This window comes from Bos taurus, chromosome 2, assembly GCF_002263795.3.
Source record: "Bos taurus isolate L1 Dominette 01449 registration number 42190680 breed Hereford chromosome 2, ARS-UCD2.0, whole genome shotgun sequence".
NCBI lineage: Eukaryota > Metazoa > Chordata > Mammalia > Artiodactyla > Bovidae > Bos > Bos taurus.
In genome coordinates, this window is record NC_037329.1 from 62,779,039 (window position 1) to 62,801,128 (window position 22,090).

At 50.7% G+C, this 22,090-nt stretch overlaps 2 protein-coding genes across 14 annotated transcripts in view; one reads left to right on the forward strand and one right to left on the reverse strand.

Moving 5' to 3' along the window:
• The window catches only part of TMEM163 (transmembrane protein 163), a 331,925-nt gene extending 328,551 nt beyond the window's left edge, over positions 1–3,374 (forward strand). The window contains exons 8-9 of one of the 2 annotated variants that reach the window (XM_024975784.2): positions 681–822; positions 2,137–3,374. In XM_024975784.2, coding sequence (XP_024831552.1) covers positions 681–822; positions 2,137–2,197 — 203 coding nt within the window. In that variant the 3' untranslated portion in view covers positions 2,198–3,374. The remainder of the gene's footprint in view (positions 1–680; positions 823–2,136) is intronic. The other variant, NM_001101160.2, reaches the window with a different exon arrangement.
• Positions 3,375–4,111: 737 nt separating this feature from the next.
• The window catches only part of MGAT5 (alpha-1,6-mannosylglycoprotein 6-beta-N-acetylglucosaminyltransferase), a 398,270-nt gene continuing 380,291 nt past the window's right edge, over positions 4,112–22,090 (reverse strand). For 11 of the 12 annotated variants that reach the window (XM_059875762.1, XM_059875759.1, XM_005202537.5 and 8 more), the window contains 2 exons: positions 17,253–17,410; positions 4,112–10,027 (listed from right to left, as the gene is read on the reverse strand). In XM_059875762.1, coding sequence (XP_059731745.1) covers positions 9,829–10,027; positions 17,253–17,410 — 357 coding nt within the window. In that variant the 3' untranslated portion in view covers positions 4,112–9,828. The remainder of the gene's footprint in view (positions 10,028–17,252; positions 17,411–22,090) is intronic. The other variant, NM_001191342.1, reaches the window with a different exon arrangement.

Here is a 22,090-nt window from a genome sequence, read left to right on the forward strand (position 1 = left end):
GGTGATTGGGGTGTGTTGTGTCCAGTTCTTGTTTGATTGCGGTTTCTGTAGCTAATTCGAGACTTTGCATGTCCTTCCTGTAGTATGAAAAGCCTCAGGTGACTTAGGGAGACTGTTGGGAAAGGATGTGGGTTCTGGTATCACCCACCCTTGCCCCTTTCAATCCATGTAACTCTGGTCAGTTTGTTGAACCTCACTCATTCTGTTCAACTTAAGTCTTATTATTGGTAAAATGGGGGTGATAATCTGACTTGACAGAATTGAGAAGATCCCATCTCTGTACTTGCCTAGCAGACATCAGACAGATGTGAGTCCCTGAGCATTGAATGTGCCCCGTGTGTTCAGCAGGCCTGGTGCCCCTCCCCTCTCAAGACCTGCGTTCTAGCGTGTGGGAGGGAGGCGTTGGGAACCACACACAGGCTACATCATGAGCAGGAGTGCCTGGCAGGGGATGGACACTGGTAATGGGGGTGGTAACTATCCAGGGCGTCTCTGGTGACATGAGTGGAGACTTGGCAAGCCACGTAGGTGTCTGAGGTGGTCGCTGTCGCTTGCAAAATGCTTCTGGAACATTCCTTCCAGCGCACGCTCTGGAATGCAGAGGCACACTTGGCATTTGGGGGGTTTTCCTTGTGGCCACGCTGGGCACTGACCTCAGCCTCTCTCTGCTTCCCTTGCAGGGTTTAACTCCCTTGTGGGGGGCGTGATGGGCTTCTCCATCCTTCTGAGCGCCGAGGTGTTCAAGCACAACTCGGCTGTCTGGTACCTGGACGGCAGCATCGGCGTGCTGATCGGCCTCACCATATTCGCCTACGGGGTCAAGTAAGTGCTGCTTCCTCTTTGCCCTCTGGGCGGCCAGGGGTGCTGTATTCCCCACTTCTGATAACTACGTCCTGTCCCTGTGACCCTCCTGCTCCTGGGCGAGGTCGGGGACTGGAACAGTCCCGAGCAGCCGTCACACATCCTTGTGGCTGGGAGAGAAGGGAGGTAAGTGGTCCTCCCTTCAACTCTTGGTGCCAGAAGATCAGTGCCCCTTCCTTCCTCTATAGTGAGGGTCATGATGATGCACCAGGCAGGCCTGTGTGGTATCCTCACCCGTTAGCTCCCTCTGCCACCTGAGGCAGTCGGTGGGGAGGTTGTAGAGGGGGCTAAAGCCCCCAGATTGAGAAAACTTTTTCTTAAAGGGACTTTGTGCACAGGGATGCATGTAGAAAAACCCACCCAGGCCTTGCATTCTAGTCCAGCCCGAGGCCACTCACTAAAGTGCCCTGTGGGCATCACTGGCTCTGTACCCAGCGTCCAGGCTGGAGTCAGCCTCTGAAAACAGTTTCTCAAGCTTTTAAGTATTAACACACCCACCTCTCTCTCCCACCAGGATGGCTTTAATACAAGAGACAGTAAGTGTTGGTGAGGTTAAGGAGAAATCAAAACTCCATATTCTGTTGGTGGGGATATAAAATTGTTTAGCCATTTCAGGGATAGGTTAGCAGTTTCTCAAAGTGTTAAACACAGAGTTGCTATTTGGCCCAGCAGTTCCACTCCTTGGTACATAATCCAGAGAAATGAAAACATATCCATGTAAACACTTACACACAAATGATCGTAGTGGCATTATTCACAGTGGGCAAAAAGTAGAAAAAACTCGTATGCCCAACATACAATCCATATGCAGGTTTTAAAGAACACAAATGTCCATTGATTAAATAAAAGGTGGTAGAGACACAGTGGAGGATTTATTCAGCCAGAAGAATGAAATACTGATTTGTACCACACGGATGAACCTCGAAAATACACCCAATGGAAGAAGCCAGTTACAGAAGGCTACATGGTGCATGATTCCAGTTATAGTCAATACCTCGAATAGGCAGATCTTTAGAGAAAGTAGATTAGTGGTTGTTGCGGGGGGTAAGGTAGGGTGATTGCCAGTGAGTTTGTTTTTTAGGGGGGTAATGAAAATGTTCTGGAATTAGGTGGTGATAACAGCTGCGCTGCCTGTGTGTACACTAAAAACCACCGAATCCCAGGGATGTTATGGTATGTGAATTGTATTTATGGAAACAAAGCCCCCATCTGTTCCCCAAGCCCAGGGCTGTGGAGGGTCCTTGTTGGGGTGACTGGTCCGCTTCCTCCTCGCAGACTCCTCATCGACATGGTGCCCAGGGTGAGGCAGACGCGCCACTACGAGATGTTTGAGTGAAGGTGGCCCGCGCCGGCCGCCCCGCCGCTGCATGAAGACTGTCAGGACCAGGAGACGTTTCCACGCAGGCAGACGGTGCCCATGTTTAATTGAACATCAGCTTCTCTCTCGGAAAGCTTGTGCTCAAAGGAACGAGGTCTACCCCGCAGGTCATACTGCCCTGCTCTCCTCCCACCACCACCCCTGCCTGACACCGTAGGACAACACTCACCGAGCGGGGACCCTCCGCGGGAACTGACCTCGTCCACCTTCTGCTATAAAACAGGTTCGTGTGGGGAGGGTACACGCCCTTCTGTGGTGCTCCCAGCCTGACATGGATAGTGACTCACCAGGCCCACCTCCTCGGGGCTCCACGTGGGCCGAGTCTCTGGTCTCCTGGCAGATTTTAAGAGAGGACCGTACCCTTTGGTCCTGCACCCCTTTCCAGAACCATCGTGTAGATCACCTCCTAATTTCTATCCGTGTATTTCATTCGTTTCATACTGTTTTACTAATCCTCAATCTAAACACTGGATTTGTTCTAAAGGAGACCATTCTATTTTTAAAGTACTTAGTGATAGATGTATGAGCTTTGCATGGATCAAACTCAGCCCCAATCCTTTCTTGTACGTTCAGAGCCCAAACATATATGTGTAAACACAGGATCCCTTTTGGAGAGATGTGAAACTACAGTTTATTTGTAATAAATTATATAATCTATCCATAGATGCATAGATCTATATGCTGTGTGAAGTGGTAATGGTACATCACAGTCTACTCGTGATGGCCTCCTCCTCTGTAAGGAATTAGATGTTCTCGGTTTATGTAGCGTTGGTCGTAGACTCTGTACAAAACAGCTCCCACATGCAACAGTCTGTCCCAGCACTGCTGCTTGTCCAGGCAGCGGTGACCAATAAAGACCTTTTCCTGTTTTGTATGGTATGGGGAGGTGATCGCCAGAGTTGTCACTGCTGTGGGCAGGTTTTCTGTCGTGGGTGAAGGACGACTTGTGCCCCGGTAGAGCCCCTGAAGGGCAGGTGGTCTATTCTAAGAGGTCACTGACCTTGGTTCAGTCCGATGCTTTCAAGAGTGCTTTTCTCCAATGGCATTCTGCAGCATGTTCTAGGGGCTGTTACCATGTCTCACACACACAAAACAGACACTGTTCTGGTCTGGGAAATACAAGATGCAACAGGTTCCTTTTCTGCAGGTTTTTTTTCCCTGTATTTAATGTAGTTCCCACGGTGGAATCTGCGTCGCATCCTCAAAACTTAAGCACTCAAGTTATGCTCACCTTTCTGGGGACTTGTGTCCCATCAAAGATGCCAGGTGTCTCCCATGGAGTCTCTGCTCCGGGCAGCATCCAGGCACTCTGCTGTCTTCAGAGAGGCTGCGCCATGCCCTCCAGCATCACCTACAACAAGCCCCTAGTGGGAGCATGAACTTGACCTTCCTTGTTCCTGGGGCACATGCCTAACCAAGTGCTCATGGACCACTAAGCTGTGGGGTCAGGGTGTTCTTTCTGAGGTAGGGAAATGTGGTCCAGGTCTAAAAAGCCCACAGACAGCCTCTTAAGGGCTACCGTACTAGCACATCCTGAAGGAGTTTAAACATCCATTGTAGCCCCCGGTTATTTTAAAAAAGAAAAGCCTAGGAATCCACTGACAAATTGAGTTCCCCTCTAGGTACGTACAGGGGAGGAGGAGCGCTCCACCATCAGTACCGGTGGATGTGATCGAAGGGAAGAGTCTTACACAGTGAACACCTCCCCCTCCCCCAGTGCCTTACACCTAGCTTCCCATCAAGGTTTCCAGCAGCGTGTCTGCAGACGGTGAAACCGCGGCCGCCAGTGCTGGGGGAGTGGCTGTATCGCACCCCGTGTACCCACCCAGAACCTCCCACCCACCCCCACCCCCCACAAATCAGGTCCACCTGTCACACAAGAAAAGTTTATTGAAAAATAAAGTTCTCCCTAGTTTTCTCTACAACAGTGGAAAACAAAGCAGTGCTCTCTACGCCGGTACAGTACATGTGACAGCAATACCTCACTGGCAGAACCTTGCATGACTTAACCCCGGGGGAACAGCAGAAAACAGCCATACCAGGAGCTGGCTGAAGACACAGACGCGGATGGCCGTTAGCTTACAGACACCGAGCTCGCGACAGCAACTATGGCAGAAAAGATGTCACCATCTCCTTTGGCATCGGTTGTCCCACTCCCATTTGTCCTGTTCACACCTGGGCAGGACAGGGAACAAATGCTTCCCAAGTTTGCACCATCTCAGAGGTGGGCAGAGGTGGCCGACTAAGCTAGGTTCCTGTCCAGCTGTCCCAGGGAGACCTCCTGCAAGTGGTCTGAGCACCTAGGGCTGCACCCCCCGACTCCCCAGACACAGGGCCCTGGTCCCCGCATTAGCACACAGATGCCCTCCATCCCTCTGCCCTGTCTCACCAGCTGCAGGGGGCTAGGGCTCCACAAGATCTGGGGAGAATCGAGGAAATGCTTGGAAGAAGGTGCACTCCAATCTTACATCCACAGACATGTAAGACTGCTGATGCAGCTGAAGAGAATGCAAAGGATCTTAAAAAGACACCAACAAATTCCTCCATTTTCCACAAATGCAGTCTTTCCAGAATAGCGCCAAAATAGGAGATAAAAACTGAGCCTATTTAGGGAAGTAAGAGGCTGACACCAACCACGCCACCCCCCCCCCCCAAAAAAAAAGCCAACTGACATTCGGGTGATTTGGAAAAACATCACTAAGCTAGGAGCAGCCTCTTGGAGTTCTGAAGACCCCTCAGTCTCTCCATGGAACTAACCTTTAATTTGATAGAAACATAACAACTAACCAGCCTGGGAATCTGATCCTCTTGGACTGGACACTGGAGAAGCCACCCTGGCCAGCAGGGGGCAGCAAAGGGACTTCCTGGGGGAATGAGTACGTTCAAGAGGTCATTCCTTTTCTCTTAAATAAAAAAAAAAACACACCTCTATTATTGCATTTCAGAGGAAGATGGGTAACTTTAAGGGAACAGTCTGTCAGAGGATTTATTTTAATTCCCAGCTCAAAAAGTTCTGCACACACCCTGGAAGGGTCCAGAAGATGTCAGTGGGGTAGGATCTGGCATGTGGCCACTCTATGTCAAGCTGACTAATTTTGCAGCCCAGTTCCACTTGAGGCTGAAGTCGGGCATATTTTCAAATCAGTCAGTGCATTCAGGGACACAGTACCATTTTAGCCAGCAGGGTGGACACAGGACCTGGGAATCTTAAACCTGTAATTCCTACAACATTCTATCAACTTGGAGTATCTTCCCGTACCTACAGGAATCAATGATAGGAAGTGAGCTCAGCTCTTTTCCTCAACTTGTATGAAATGTGAAAAACAACAATATTTAACATTTACTAGGACTTAACTATTTGCCAGACATTGCTAAACACTGAATCCTCACAAAACCCCTAAGTGCTAAGAAAGCTAGGGTAAAATTTTTTTTTTTCTGCATCTGACACTAGACAGCTAATTTGGCCTTTTGCCATATAAACTTGGGTTTCCATTTTTTTTTGTTGTTGAAGCCAACAAGAAGGAAAAGAACCCACCCTCTGCTTTAGACAACTCCCACCTTCTTAGAGCAGCCTGAATCTCTTGACATCTGTCCGTCTCTTCACATGAAGATGCTCTGCAGCCTAGGGGATGGGCGGGATTAGAATAAAACCACTGTGGAAATGAAAATATTCTTCAATAAATAAAATATTCCAGGCTTGGGAGAGTAACACAACCACAGCCTGTCGTTAATAGAACTTTTTTAAAATCAAGAATTGGTGTGTGTGGGGGGGGTGGGCGAGGGTGGCAATGTCCCAATTATATACATATCTAGTAGGGAATCCACCCCAGAGAGGGGGTGGCCTGATTGGGCTGGTCTAAAAAGCACAAACCCGCCCATAACAGCACAGTCTCTGCCTAACTGCTCACAATCACAGTTTTACTACCAGTGAGCTGCACTGGGACGCCAAGGGAGCTTGCTGGGAGGCTGATGTTTGCCAAGGAAATAAAAACAGGGGGTGCATATTATTTCCCCTTCATCCTGATAGGGAGATAGAATGATTTGGGGCCAGTGCTTCCAACGAGCCCAGCGGGGCCTGCTTCCCTTCACTGCAACCCCTCACACAGGGTTGGTTCTCTGCCCTTGCCACCCTCCACCAAGCACCCAGGGTGGCACCTGTCAACCATCCGTCTCCAGACAAACCCAGAGACCTAGCCGAGCAGCCTGGGAGGGTGAAGCTTGGTCTGGAGGAAGTCAACCCTCTTCTTGGGGCCCTCGTGGCTGCATGGGGGTATCTGTGCACATATGCTGCGACCTGGGGAGCTTGGAGGGCATGTCTGGCGTCCAGCCTGGGTTGCCCTCTGCCCTAGGACCTGTCTCACAAGGACAGGTCCTATCTATCTCCAAGCTGGAGGAGTCTGCTAGCTTCCTTCAACAAAACCCGATTCCAAACACTGACACCAGATTCCAAAAACCAACCCAAAAGAAAAGTGAAAAGGCACCTCAGAGAAACAATAAATATCACCAAAGAAAAGATCGCTTAATACTTACAAACATACAGCAAACACAAAGTAAAAAACCCAATCTAAGCAAAAATGTGAAAAGCTTCTCCAATTGTGCATGTGCAAATCAAACTGCATACCAGAAATAAATGAGGTGTTTACTGGCATGAGAAGTGTGTTTTCCCTTTCAGGAATTTTTACTCCTGAAAGTGTTTACATTTCAAAGGAAAGCTTTCTCTCCTTTAATAAATTAAACCTTTTCCCTCAAGTTTTTTAAGAACTTAGGATCACAGTGGAGGAAAAATAAATCCAAACTTTTAGGAAAAAATGTACAGAAAACTAAAAAACCAGGCAAGAGGTGAGAGATGCTCAGAGCACAGGAAGACGCTAGTCCTGACTGGGGATATCTCTTCCTGTGGAACTGTCATCAATTACAAGGTGGTTCAGGAGTCTATCAAGATTGGCACTGGCAAAACCACCCAAGGCTTCTAGCCCACACCCTGAAAGGCGCCTTCCTCTCGCATAGCAGGCAGCAATTGCAGCCCTTCCTGCACAGGGCAGATGGAGGCCCCACCCTAATGTCCTCTGGGGTCACTGACCAGACTGGGGCCAAGTCTGTGGAGGCCTGGGAACCAGTATACATTTGGTGTCACCCCCTCTGCCCTCAACAACTGGAGTGTGGGTTTCTTTGCACCAGGAGCAGCAGCCACGTCACCCCACCCCGGGGCAGAACTCTGGCTTACTTCCGGTCAGTACTGGGATGGGGGGAGCAAGAAGGATCTTAAGGTAGGGAAGTGCTCCCTGGGCTGCCTGACTGAGGGTCCTGGCGTAGAGAAGAGGAATTCTTGAGAAGGCAGAGAGTCCCTGAGCTCAGGGGCAGCCGGCAAACAATCCCTGCAGCTTTTGGAACACAAGCCCGGCACAGCGTGTTTCTGAGAACCGGGCTTTCCAACCTCCTTGCTTTCGGAGTTCCTGTGCTTGTTCTAACGGATCTCTGACAGATGGGTTAGTCTGGCAAAGCGTGGGAAACTGGTCTCGGCCCGCAGGCTCCCCCTGCTGGTCAAATACGGGAACGCACATCCTCAGCACCAGAAACGGCCAGAAGGGCCCAGGAGAGGGCAGCACTGGCCCAGGAACTGCTGGTCTGGGCGCTAAAGCGAATTCCTTCTAGGAAGGCTGCAGCCAGGAGGCCCATTCGTAGGAAATAGTGGTTCCCGACAGCAGGGATGGCAGCTGTTTCCTCCCCCTGCAGGAAACTGTCCTCGCGAAGCACTCAAAAGCACACGGGCACTCACACCGTCTTGCCCAATTTCCTTTTAACTTCTGCCCTTGTTTCTATTCTCAGCCAGTTTGTGAGGAGTGGGCCCTGGCATCCATGCTCAGCGCGGAGGCTTCCCCATCAGAATTCTCCCTGGCACGGGTACTCGGGGGCCACCTATGGGGTGGGGGAGATCCTGGCTGCCCTAACTCCCCCACTCCATTCTCTAAGATCCACTGAGGTTAGTCTAAGGAAAGAAGGCCGGCTGTGCATTTGATATTAATTTTATACCCAAGAAGAAGAATCGAGGAGTGGGTGGAATCTGACCTCCCATCCCTCACAGCCCCACACTCCTCCTGGGTGGGCCTCAGACTTGAGAATTCTAACCTGAACCTTGCGTCCCGGAGGCTCACCCAGCCATTAGCTGTGTCCAGCTTTTCTGTTCAGCAACCAAGCCACTCAGAATCTTTAGTGAGGGCTGGGTGGCTCATGGGACAGCTTTCAAGGGGGACATTCTGCCAGGGAGAAGGGAGCTCACTCTTACCAGCACGGAGATGCCAGGGGCATCACAGGAAACACACACACACACACACACACACACACACACACACACACGCAAAGCACTGAAGCACGGCGTGGGGGGAGGGGAGTGGAAGGGGCTGGGGGAACTTGCCCAAGAGCACAGCACAGGGACTCCAGGGTTTGGTCCAACCTGCTGACCAGTTCAACACCCTCCTCCCCAGTATTTCTGCCTGGAGTAAAAACCAGTATCAGATTCCTACCCCTTGCAAACCACACCCACACTCATAGTCAGCAGCCAAGACAGTGCACATTCATCCTGGCCTGCCCTTGCTCCCCCAGCCAACATCAAAAGTTCACTGAGAGCCCCATCCCCTGGACTTCGGTGACATCGGACGGAGTGAATATAACACAAGCCCAGCTCAGGTGGTGCCACTAGTTCTTAGGGACCAGCTTCATCCCTGTCCAAATCGCAGTTCAAAGACACCCCTTCTCGAGGGGGTAAAGAGCACCCCTCCACGTGCAAGGGTAGCTTTTAATCCTAACCGGAAATGACAGCCCAGCTGTGTGGGGGTGTGTTCCACCTTGGGGGGTGTGATGGAACAGAGGAAAGGAGCCTGTCACTGCAAAGCAGCCCATCTCTGGTCCCTGCTGGGTTCTCTGGACCACACAGGCATTTCCCCGGACAACCAAGGGGTGCCTATCCCCTAGCCTCTGCCACCTGCTAAGCACAAGGAATTTATTTTCTTCTGCCACCATCCACTTTGAGGAGCTAGGTACCCACAGCTGCCCTTAATCATGCCACTAGCCCCATGGTGCACCCTGCCCAAAGCAGACAACAGTCATGTTATAGTGAAGAGGGATGGCCAACAGAGGAAAATCAGAGAAGTAGCAAGACGCGCAATCAATCCCTCTTTGCCCTCCCCAGCTCCCTCTCCCTCCCTCCCAAATAAATAAATTAATGGGTTTAGGAATGTTCCCGTAGGAAGTTCTTTCCGACTAGCTCAACTCCTCCTCTGGTTTTGTTTTGTTTAAACGAATATTGAGATTCTCTTTTTTTATCCTGGAGCAGCTGCACAGTCTCCCTACAGTAGCTCCTCCAAAATTAAAGACGAAGTTGTGCCAGGGAGAAGCCAGGTTCCTGGCCTGAGGTTGGCTCCACTGTGATGCTCTGACTGCAGCGGGACCAGTACCAAATCAAGACCTTTCACCTAAACGTTCAGGCTCTGGGGAGAGTCCCTGAATTGCGTCTGTGTCCCTGCCCCACCCTGATGGGGCGGGAGCCACTGTCTCCCCCCTGCAGAGCATAGGCGCGGGTGGAGTGGTGGCCGCTATAGACAGTCTTTACAGAGAGCCACCTGGCCCTTGATGAAGTCCCGGCAGGGGCAGATCCTCCGGTGGCGGGCGTGGGCACCAGCACAGCTGAACAGCAGGAGGTCGCCTTGAAACACACAGTGCTTGTTCTTGGGGTCGAAGGAGGGTGCCACGATGTCCTTGGCCAGCTCTGAGCTTTGGCAGTTCACATCGTACCTGAAGAGAAAGAGGAAGGGGTTGGAGAGGCAGGGACTGTCCTCAGCCCTGGCCCCTTCTGCTGCCCTCCAGTGGGGAAGGCTGTTTGGGGCTCCTGTTGGCCACCCTCTGACCCAGCCAACCTCACTTCTGGGAATGCGCATGTGGGTGCGGTATGTGTTCAAGGCTGGAGAAGAACCAGAAATAACCTGAAGACTCAGCACGTGGGGAATGGCTGGATCCCCTGTGGCTCAGCTGTGTTATCAGCACACGCAGCACTTGACAAGGAGGTAGGAATGTGAGCACCAGCATGAGAGCAAGTAATAACAGGGGGTGCAGTGTATCCACGTGTGTGTGTGTGAGTGTGGGAGGGAGAGCGAGGGGGAGCGGGGGGCGGAGAAGAGAGAAAAAGAGAGGGGGACAAGAAGAGGGAAAGAAAGTAGAGCAGGTACACTAAAGACTTAACAATGGTTACTTCTGAGAAGTGAGACTGGGACAATGATATGCATTATTTAAATGCTTTTTAGAACATTTTAAAACTATGTCTATCTTTAAAACTAATGCTTAGAGGGATCTCTGTTATATGACCTTAGTTTCCCGCTGGAGAGCAATCAGATGGTTTCCTGGGCATGGTGTGTCCTGGGGCCTCAATTCATGGGACCTTTGCAGCCGCCTTCCACGACTGCGGCAATAGATCGTCCTACTACCCACCCTGGTCCCCAGCCCTTGAGGGCTGTGGATGTGCAGAGCAGGGACTGAGTCCAGGCCCTGATCCCAAGCCCAGGTTCTTGCTCCTCCCCCATCTTCTTCCACCCCTCTGGCTGTGGGCTGCAGACCCCTGGGGTTTTGCTTCCTCAGGCTGAAACCCCCACCTGGGGGGCTCAGGAGAACAGTGTTGGCCTCTCATCTCAAAGAGGAGCCACGGAAGTTCTCGTCCTAGATGGGGTGTTCGGGTCCCACCACCTTGTGCCCCGTTGTCCCACATGCCTGGTGGGGACCAGCTCAGAGAAGGTGGTGTAGGAGGTCCAGGCAGATCTGGGTTTGCATCCCGGCTTTATATGAGCTGTGTGGCCTTGGACCAATGCCTGAGCCTCCCTGTGGCTCAGTTTCCTTTTCTGTGAAATGGGGACGAATAACCCTTGACTCTCAGGGAAGGTCATGCGCTTAGTCGCATAGTCATGTCTGACTTTTTGCAGTCCTTTGGACTGGAGCCCACCATGGGCTTAGTGCTATGGGATTTTTCAGGCAAGAATACTGGAGTGGGTTGTCATTCCCTTCTCCAGATCATCTTCCTGACCCAGGAATCAAACCTGCATCTCCTGTGTTTCCTGCACTGCAGGCAGATTCTTTAACCACTCACGGGGGGAAGTACAGGGATTAAATAAATGTTTACAGAGCAGCTGGCAGAGTCCAGCTCTGAGTAAGCATTCAGCACATGAGAACTAGCATGATTGCTCCCGCTGGTAGACGCTGGGTGGACTGCCACCTTCTGCCCTCACCCCACACTGTGAGTTTACACACATGCCAAGTATCTCCATTTTGCTTTGTTCACAGAAGTCCTGATTCTTGCTGACAGGGAGGGGATTTGGGCGGGGAACCTGAGGTTTCCTGCCACTTCTGCAAAGCTTCCAAATGTTTTGAGAAAAGGATCTGACCCCCCACCCAGTGTTACTCCTGCCCGCTAGTCTTCCTCGAGCCAACTAACTGCCTGGGCCCACTTGCTCCTTTGCCAGCATTAATCTGTGATTTCCAGCGCATCTCCTGGGCTTCCGGTGAGTTCTCCGAGGCTGCCAGCCCAGCTCCTGGCTCTTAGGAGGGCAGCACCCACTCCTGTCCTGCTCTTGCAGTCACCAGGGAGCTCTGTGACTTCTCTCAGTGGCCTAACACCTCATGTTAGATGTGCCAGCTGGGAGACGGAAGCAACCAGAGGGTTAGGGTCATGGCGAGGGCAGCGAGTTGGGGGCTCCATGGATTTCCTAAAGGAAACAAAAGTCAGAGTCAGGGCCCACCTGGTCCTGCCTACTTCCTGGCCAACACTGAAAGGGGGTCTCCAGAGCCCAGCTGGGCATGAAGTTTCCACATGGAATGTGGCCTTGGGATCCAGATTTGTGCTGATGCTATTTATGTATTTAGGTGAATCACAGCAGCTACTGTGTCTTAACTCAAGCCATCTGCCTGGCACACGGCTCATCAGGGGCACGAAGTCTCCAGAACTCATCTCGGACTCCGTGGCGAGTGGGAGGGACTGTCAAGAGCCAGGGAGAATCACATCTGCTCCTGGCCTCCTGGACTTGGACTCCAGGCCCAGCGTACCACGGTGTGAGCACACGCGCCCGTGGCCACGGGGCTGCAGTAGCAGCCTGTCCAAGGCCAAAGTCCAAAGACCACCACAAAGCACTTGAGCAGTGGGTATTCCCCGGAGCCATGGGTGACCTGGCCCAGCAAGCTCCCCAGAGGCTCAGCGGAGTGGTGGTGGGGCCACCCTTGGATGTGACCCAATCCCTGGCCTGAGGTCTCTGTTCCACAGCCCTAGGCCTGCAGAGAGGCCCCTCGAGCATCCTTGCTGAGCTCAGCAGGAGGAGGGGACCTTCCCAATCGCTAGAGCACATCCTCACCCCCACGAGGTCCCTTGCCTCTTCAGGGCGTGTGTGTTGCTGTCCTGCCTCTGTTCCTAACATGTCTGTCTTGCCTGCACAGGCGTACACACACACACACACACACACACACACACACACCCACCCCCCTTGTGCTGTTTCCATTCTTCTTACACACACACACACACACACACACACACCCCTTGTGCTGTTTCCATTCTTCTTACACACACACACACACCCCTTGTGCTGTTTGCATCTTACACACACACACCTTGTACTGTTTCCATCTTACACACACACACACACACCTTGTACTGTTTCCATCTTACACACACACACACCTTGTGCTGTTTCCATCTTACACACACACACACACCTTGTACTGTTTCCATCTTACACACACACACACCTTGTGCTGTTTCCATCTTACACACACACACACACACCTTGTACTGTTTCCATCTTACACACACACACACACACCTTGTACTGTTTCCATCTTACACACACACACACACCTTGTACTGTTTCCATCTTACACACACACACACACACACCTTGTACTGTTTCCATCTTACACACACACACACACACACACCTTGTACTGTTTCCATCTTACACACACACACACACACCTTGTACTGTTTCCATCTTACACACACACACACACACCTTGTACTGTTTCCATCTTACACACACACACACACCTTGTACTGTTTCCATCTTACACACACACACACCTTGTACTGTTTCCATCTTACACACACACACACCACACACACACCTTGTACTGTTTCCATCTTACACACACACACACCTTGTACTGTTTCCATCTTACACACACACACACACCTTGTACTGTTTCCATCTTACACACACACACACACCACACACACACCTTGTACTGTTTCCATCTTACACACACACACACCACACACACACCTTGTACTGTTTCCATCTTACACACACACACACACCACACACACACCTTGTACTGTTCCCATCTTACACACACACACACCTTGTACTGTTTCCATCTTACACACACACACACCTTGTACTGTTTCCATCTTACACACACACACACACCCCTTGTACTGTTTCCATCTTACACACACACACACACCTTGTACTGTTTCCATCTTACACACACACACATACACACCACACACACACACCTTGTGCTGTTTCCATCTTACACACACACACACCACACACACATCTTGTACTGTTTCCATCTTACACACACACACACACACCAAACACATACCCGTTGTGCTGTTTCCATTCTGCAGCCCCTGGGGTGCTCGCCTCTCTCTAACTGCCCTAGAACGGTTTCTCTCACAGGATGGGAACTGGGACTTCTGAGGCCCTTCAGCCCTCGCCGGAGAGCTTAGAGCTCTTCAAACAGAAGAAAAAGGCCAAGCCTCCCCCTTCCCATGGGGCTGCCTATTTCCCAAGAGGACAGAAGCCCCGCAGCCCTCTCCACACACAGACCCATGCAGGATGAAAGGAAGGAAGCCGGGCCCCACCTGCTGGTCTCCCTCCTCCTCTCCCTCTTCCCTGCACTCCTCCTTGCTAATCCCAACCCCGTATCCACCAAGTCTCCCCAAGCTCCCTTGTGACCACTCTGAGGCACTGAGGCACCACAGTGCTCACAGTCCAGGCTTCATGGCTTAGAATTCCTCTTCAAAAAAAAAAAAACACCCCAAACTCAATAAATTAATCTTTTAGAGGATACAACTTGTAAAGGTAGCAACATTACAAAGGAGGTCTTCCACTAACATGTGTTTCTATTTCCGGGGGTGAGGTGCTCCCCCCGGACCCCATCAGCATGGACTCCGGCTCTTTCTAGGACTTCTGTCCTCTGACCTCTCAGGGCCTGGTTTGGGTCAAGTCAGGTTGCACCTGAATCACGCATGCTCTGTGCAAGGGGTTTGTGGTCGCCTCTGTCACTCCCATAGCCCCACCTGAGCAGGAGCTCCAAGACCAGCTGCCTGACTCCCCAAGTCAAGATGACAGCACGGGACACTTGATATCTGTTACATCAAGTCATACTGCATGCTGAGGACAGGCCGGGGACACCCGGAGATGGAAAGGAGCTTAAATTCAGAGTCAGGCCCCAAGCTGGAGGAGGAACAGCAGCATGGGCTCGGAGGAGCCGCTCACTGCTAAGTGGCCATGAATATGGATCAGCCAGGATTGCTGCGCTGAGGAGGCACTCAGCAGACTTGCCAGAGAGCTATGACATCATCAGTATTTACAAATGCAGAAACAAAGGTATTCAGTAGGGCTCTTACATTCAGAAAATTAATTTCAGGCGGCTCTATTGCAAAATTAGCATTCGCAGCAGCCTCCTAGGGAGAAAACCCACATATCTACAAGGGGATAGGAGGGAGGGGGCTGCTGAGTAATGCCTTGGCAAAGGGCCTGACCCAGGGTAGCCCCTCACTCAGGCCTTCTGCTCCCCTGGGCTCGGCCTGGTGTACGGGATTACCGGTGGGGGGTGGGGTGGGGTTTGAGGTGGGGGCGGGGGACTGGCTTTTCTGGTCGCAGCCTGCCGACTTCAGGCCTGCTCCGCGGCCCACACTCCTGCAGGAAAGGACTTTGCTGTACACAGGCTCACCATCACTGGGGACGTCCCTATTTCACAGGTGGGCAGATTGATAGAACAGAGGAAATGGGTCCATTGGCTCATTCCTGTTCCCCTGCAGGCTCGGTGGGGCTCTGGGCTCTCTGAGCCCCCGGCCTGGCCAGGAAGGCCCACGCCTCTGAGCAGTCCCATCAAGGTTGCCTCCTCCAGAGGTAGGCGGGGCTGCACATGGACAGTTGGGTGTGGACAGCTAGCAGTCTGTCCCTAGTGACGCCAGACTTCCTGTCAAACAGAGGGAGACACTCAGGGTTCTCAGGAAGCCACCTTGGTACAGGAGTGGTCTGCAACAGGGGTGAGTGGGAAGCTCCTCCTGCACTTAGAATTGGGGACATGTGCTCTGGAGGTAGAAGCTTCTAGCATCACAGACATCAGACCAGCGCTGCCTCTCACACAGTGTCACTGGATGCAGAGCAGGATGCTGACCAACTCTGCTGGTCTGGCCTCTATTCTGCTGGTGGAATTGAGGGCACCTCTGATCTTGGTCTTCATGTAAAAAAATGAGAAAAAATAGAATCCCCCGAGTCCCTACTCAGGAAAGGAGCCCTGCAGGCAAGGTGCTAGAGATCACGTTTCCTCTCTGAAAAGGGTTTTACACCTCATTACTTGAGGTGAGCATAATAAGGCTTACAGGCAGGGCCAGGCCAGCTCAGACCACTGTGCCCAGATAAATGCAGTGGCCAACTGTGCTCTAACAGGGCGTGAAGCCAGAATGGAGACCCGTAAGCCTGGAGCCCTGAGTCCACTCTGTTCCTTAAGACTGGGGCAGGGGCTTCCCTGGTGGCTCAGGTCGTAAAGAATCTACATGCCATTGCAGAAGATGCAGGTTCGATCCCTGGGTGGGGAGGAACCTACATGCAAACCCTTGTACCACAACTACTGAGTCTGTGCTCCAGAGCCTGGAAGCAACGAAGTACTGAGCCCACGTGCCACAGAGCAACTAAGCCAGGCTCTACAACTACTGAAGCCTGAGTGCCTGGAGCCCATGCTCCACAGCAGGAGAAGTCACTGCGATGAGAGTCCCGTGCACCACAACCAGAGTAGCCCTCGCTCGCTGCAACTAGAGAAAATCCTGTGCAGCAACAAAGACCCAAGCAGCTAATAAATAAGTTAAAAAAAAAAAAAAAGACTGGGACCAAACGACTGCTCTGCAGAATATCTGGGGTTGGGAGAACAAATCCCCTAGGGGAAAACACATTAGAGCTATTAAGGTTGGGAGGGAGGTGACAGGTAATTAACTAGGTTGTGGCCCAGTGAGTGAAAGTCGCTCAGTCGTGTCCAACTCTTTTTGACCCCATGGACCATACAGTCCATGGTATTCTCCAGGCCAGAATACTAGAGTAGGTAGCCTTTCCCCTCTCCAGGGGATCTTCCCAACCCAGGATCGAACCCACATCTCCCTCATTGCAGGTGGAATCTTTACCAGCTGAATCACAAGCCCAGGGTGGGTGCGATAAATATCAAGGCACAGATTTAGCCCTGACTGAGGTCATGAGTCAGAGGCCAGAAGAAACCTCAGATGAAAATCTGGAAAATGTAAACATCAAACTCAAAATGCCACCACAAAAGGAAATTAATGGTGTTACTGAAAGTAACTGCTTCTCTGGTAGCTCAGTGGTAAAGAACCCGCCTGCCAATGCAGGAGGCGTGGGCTCATTCCCTGGGTCTGGAAGATGCCCTGGAGAAGGAAATGGCAACCCAATCTAGTATTCTTGCGTGGAGAATCCTATGGACAGAGGAGCCTGGCAGACTAGAGACCACGGGGTGGCAGAGTTGAACATGACTTATCGACTAAACAACAACTGTTAAGTGACAGAAGCAGCACAAGGGAAGCAATGCCAGCCAGAGAGAAGACCCCACTGGGTGACTCTGGGCTGTGATCCCAGTGCTGTGCACGCCACCCTGCTCGGGGACCCTCAGGGACCTGGCAGTGCCAGGCTCACAGCCGTTGTGATACAACCTGGAGGCGGAGCCGCCCCTCCCGCGCTCCAGCACTTACTTCAGCAGGTCCTTGTCCTTGTTGAGATGCTGGAAGAAGGACGGCTCACAGATGAGCTGGTTCTCCTGACATACCTGCTTGCAGGACTGCCCGGGCTCAGCAAATTTTACCTGTAGGGCACTCAGGGGCGGCCACATCACTTGCCCATGGCAGAAGTCCTAGAATGACAATGAAACTGTCAGTCAAGGGACCAGGGATGCAAGCGGGGGATCCCCAGTCTCCCAACCTGTCCCAACAAGCTGGGCCCCAGCTGTGCAAGAGCGGAGAGGGGCAGCGGATGGGAGCCACACGGACTCAGGTTGGGATCTCAGCTAGAACGCGGCCTGGCCTTGACACCTCTACTCACCAGCTTCCTATGCCCAGCACCGTGCCTGCAGTAACAGGGGCTATCCCTTCATGTCACTGTCCATAATACAGTCGAGCTATTTAAAGTCTCCGCCCTTGAAGGCCCATCTCCAGGCCCACGTTCACCAGCTGTTCTGTTCCCTCCGCCCTAATTCCTAAGACATTTTCAGCGACTACCTAATTTGCACAGAATTTAACAACGGTTACCTAATATAACACTGTTTTGTGAGTGCTAGTTTCAACTCAGGGAAGCAAAAGAGGTCTGTAGGTCTCTGGAATAGAACCTATTGTGGGGACATGGTCTTGATAGAAGCTCAGTTGGTTGAAACAAATGTAACACAAATTCAATAGCTAGAGAAGCTGTCTGAGGATGTGTGATAGGAGATGAAGTCACCTGGTACCCCTTAAGAGGAGAGGCACCCGGAGGCAGGGGAGGTGGGGGTGTGCTCAGGATGGGGCTGCTCAGTCACTTCCAGGACCTACAGGGAGCGGAGGAAACGCACATGTCCAAGGGAGTCATGGGCGGGGAGGACCAGGAGCAAATGCGTGCAGCATGGATAAGCTGAGCGAAAGGTGAAGTGGGACCAGGGATAGGGCAGGTGAGGAGCAGGAACTCTCCTGCTCCTGGAGGAGGAAAGCAGGAACCTGGGACCCCAGCTTTCATCTCAACTATGCCAGGAGCAAGTGCGAACAGGTACCGGGGGTGGGAACTCAGGTACCACTGGCACCCAGAGCCCGCTCTGCTTAAATGTTGCAGATGGAACCCTAGTCAAAGCCCTCCAAATCTCTGGGCCATCCAACCTGTAGAAGAAAAGCTGTGTTTAACTTCTTTGGGGGTGGGCTAGGCCTCGGGGTACCCAGTGATGGTTAGGATCCTGGGCTCTCAATTCTACTTGGAGGAATTCATCCCAGACATATGGGACACATGGGGCAAAGAAACCTACTCAGGACACAGGGAAACCTATGCAATGTTGTTGAGAGGAGAAGTGGAAGACTTGAAACAACCTAAAGGCTGTATAGAAACAGGTTGTATTAAAAGGTTGTGCTTAAACACCTAGAGCCAGACATCCTGGAGTGTGAAGTCAAGTGGGCCTTAGGAAGCATTACAATGAACAAAGCTAGTGGAGGTGATGGAAATCCAGCTGAGCTATTTCAAATCCTAAAAGATGATGCTGTTAAAGTGCTGCACTCAATATGCCAGCAAATTTGGAAAACTCAGCAGTGGCCACAGGACTGGAACAGGTCAGTTTTCATTCCAATCCCAAAGAAAGGCAATGCCAAAGAATGGTCAAACTATCACACAATTGCACTCATCTCACACACTAGCAAATTAATGCTCAAAATTCTCCAAGCTAGGCTTCAAAAGTATGTGAACCAAGAATTTCCAGATGTTCAAGTTTGATTTAGAAAAAGGCAGAGGAACCAGAGATCAAATGGCCAACATCCATTGCATCAAAGAAAAAGCAAGAGAATTCCAGAAAAATATCTACTTCTGCTTCATTGACTAAGCCAAAGCCTTTGACAGTGTGGATCACAACAAACTATGGAAAATTCTTAACAAGATGGGAATTCCAGACCACTTTACTTGCCTCCTGAGAAAGCTGTATGCAGGTCAAGAAGCAACAGTTAGAACCAGACATGGAACCACGGACTGGTTCCAAATCCGGAAAGGAGTATGTTAAGGCTGTATATAGTCACCCTGCTTATTTAACTTATATGCAGAGTACATCATGTGAAATGCCAGGCCGGATGAAGCACAAGCTGGAATCAAGATTGCTGGGAGAGATATCAATAACCTCAGATATGCATATGACACCACCTTTATGGCAGAAAGCAAAGTGGAACTAAAGAGCCTCTTGATGAAAGTGAAAGAGGAGAGTGAAAAAGCTGACTTAAAACTCAGTATTCAAAAACCTAAGATCATGGCATCCAGTGTCATCACTTCATGAGAAATAGATGAGGAAACAAGAGAAACAGTGACAGACTTTATTTTCTTGAGTTCCAAAATCACTACAGATGGTGACTACAGCCATGAAGTTAAAAGACGCTTGCTCCTTGGAAGAAAAGCTATGACAAATCTAGACAGCATAAAAAAGCAGACACATTACTTTGTTGACAAAGGTCCATCTAGTCAAAGCTATGGTTTTTACAGTAGTCATGTATGGATGTGAGAGTTGGACCATAAAGGCTGAGCGCTGAAGAACTGATGCTTTTGAACTGTGGCGTTCAAGAAGACTCTTGAGAGTCCCTTGGACTTCAAGGAGATCAAACTAGTCAATCCTAAAGAAAATCAGTCTTGAATATTCATTGGAGGGACTGATGCTGAAGCTCCAATACTTTGACCACCTGATGGGAAGAGCTGACTCATTAGAAAAGACCTTGATGCTGGGAAAGATTGGAGGCAGGAAGAGAAGGGGATGACAGAAGACAAGATGGCTGGATGGCATCACCAACTCGATGGACATGAGTTTGAGCAAACTCTGGGAGTTGGTGACGGACAGGGAAGCCTGGTGTGCTGCAGTCCATGGAGTAGTAAAGAGTCAGACAGGAGGGGCAGAACTGAAGTAAAATAATCTAAAGGTTGTCTTTAAACAGGTAACTGTTCAGATACAAAGAAAACCAAGCAATGTAACAGGTAACTATGCCCTGACATGGAAACATCCCCAGTACAGATTGAGAAGGGAAAAAAATAAGTTGAAGGCTGGTATACAGTGTGTTTCCTTTTGTGTCAATACACATAATCAGGCCTGTGTTACTGTAAGAATATCTCTGGCATCACAAAGAAGAGGAAATGGGTAACGGGGTCAGGGATCATCAGGGAATTTACTTTTCAATATATGTCCTTCTGGAATATTCTTTTTCCTCTTGGAATATCCTTTTTCTCTCTATCCTCTTTGTGGATGGGGAGCTGGTTAACCATCTCAGGCTTTCAGAACTGGAGCCAGCAGGCACAGGTTCCATGCTCCTCCTGTTGGTCACTTGGAGCATTGCAGGAGGACTGGGCCCTGCAGGGTCTCTGAGCAGTGAGGTGGGTGAAGCCCCAGAATGCAGGCCAGAGCTGCATCCAGGGGGCCCTTCTGTGCTGTTCGCATTTTTCCTCTTTCAAACCTCAGCTTCCTCATCAGAAAAATGTAGACAATGAAACTGATGATTTCCTATGGTTCCTGCTTCTCCCTACTTCCTTCCTGAAGGAGGTGATGCTATTACACGTGGAGGAAGGTAACCGGCAAGTAGGCTTCTACTCCAGTCTCCTCATCAGGGCTTGCGATCCCACCAGTAAGGTGGACTTGCTGTCGTCTCCCACATTACATCCTGTCATGTGAGGATGCGCATGCTTGAGCCTGAGTGAGTGTGTGCTCAGCCGCTTCAGACTCTTTGCAGTACCATTGACTATAGTCCACCAGGCTCCTCCGTCCATGGGGTTCTCCAGGCAAGAATACTAGAGTGGGTTATCATTTGCTCCTCCAGGAGATCTTCCCAACCCAGGGATCCGAACCCTCCTGCATCTCCTGCATTGGCAGGCGGGTTCTTTACCACTAGCACCACTTGGGAAGCCCAAGTGAGTTTGGGGCTTAACAAATACTTCACAGCATGAGGTCAAACCTAGGGCCTTAATTTGTATCAGCTGAAAACAGAAGATTCCAGAAGGGTCTAATAATTCAGAAATGATGGAAATGCACTGGTTTAATAGGATCCAGTTTAAGGTTTTGACAGTGCCACAGAGCAGGACAGTATGCAGAGTGTCCTATCTCACAGCCCAGGGCTGGAAGACCTCGGCGAGGTCTTCAGATTTGTGATCATCTTCAGCATGATCCATGGAGTTGCTATGGCCTGTGTAAGACAATTATTTCGGTCTGGACACTGTTACTAAGGGTAATGGCAGACCCAGGCACCCTGAATGGGAACCCTGAGTGTTTCCTGGTGGCTGTCACTCTCTAACCAGGCAGCGTATGGAAACTTACCGGCTGAACTTTGAAAATATGTCCATCAAATAGGAAGGAAGACACATGATGATCAACATAGTTATTGCTGATCAAAGCTGAGCATGTACATGGATATTTGGAAAAGGTTAAGCATTGGTTTTTTGGTTTGTTTTTCTGGCTGGTTACTGTAAGCAAAAGAACTTATGCTTTTGAACTTTGGTGTTTGAGAAGACTCTTGAGAGTCCCTTGGACTTCAGGGAGATCAAACCAGTCAATCCTAAAGGAAATCAGTCCTGAATATTCATTGGAAGGACTGATGCTGAAGCTGGAGCGCCAATACTTTGGCTACCTGATGTGAAGAGCTGAGTCATTAGAAAAGACCCTGATGCTGGGAAAAATTGGAGGCAGGAGGAGAAGGGGACGACAGAGGATGAGATGGTTGGATGGCATCACCAACTCAATGGACATGAGTTTGAGCAAGCTCTGGGAGTTGGTGATGGACAGGGAAGCCTGGCGTGCTGCAGTCCATGGGGTTGCAGAGTCGGACATGACTGAGTGACTGAACTGACT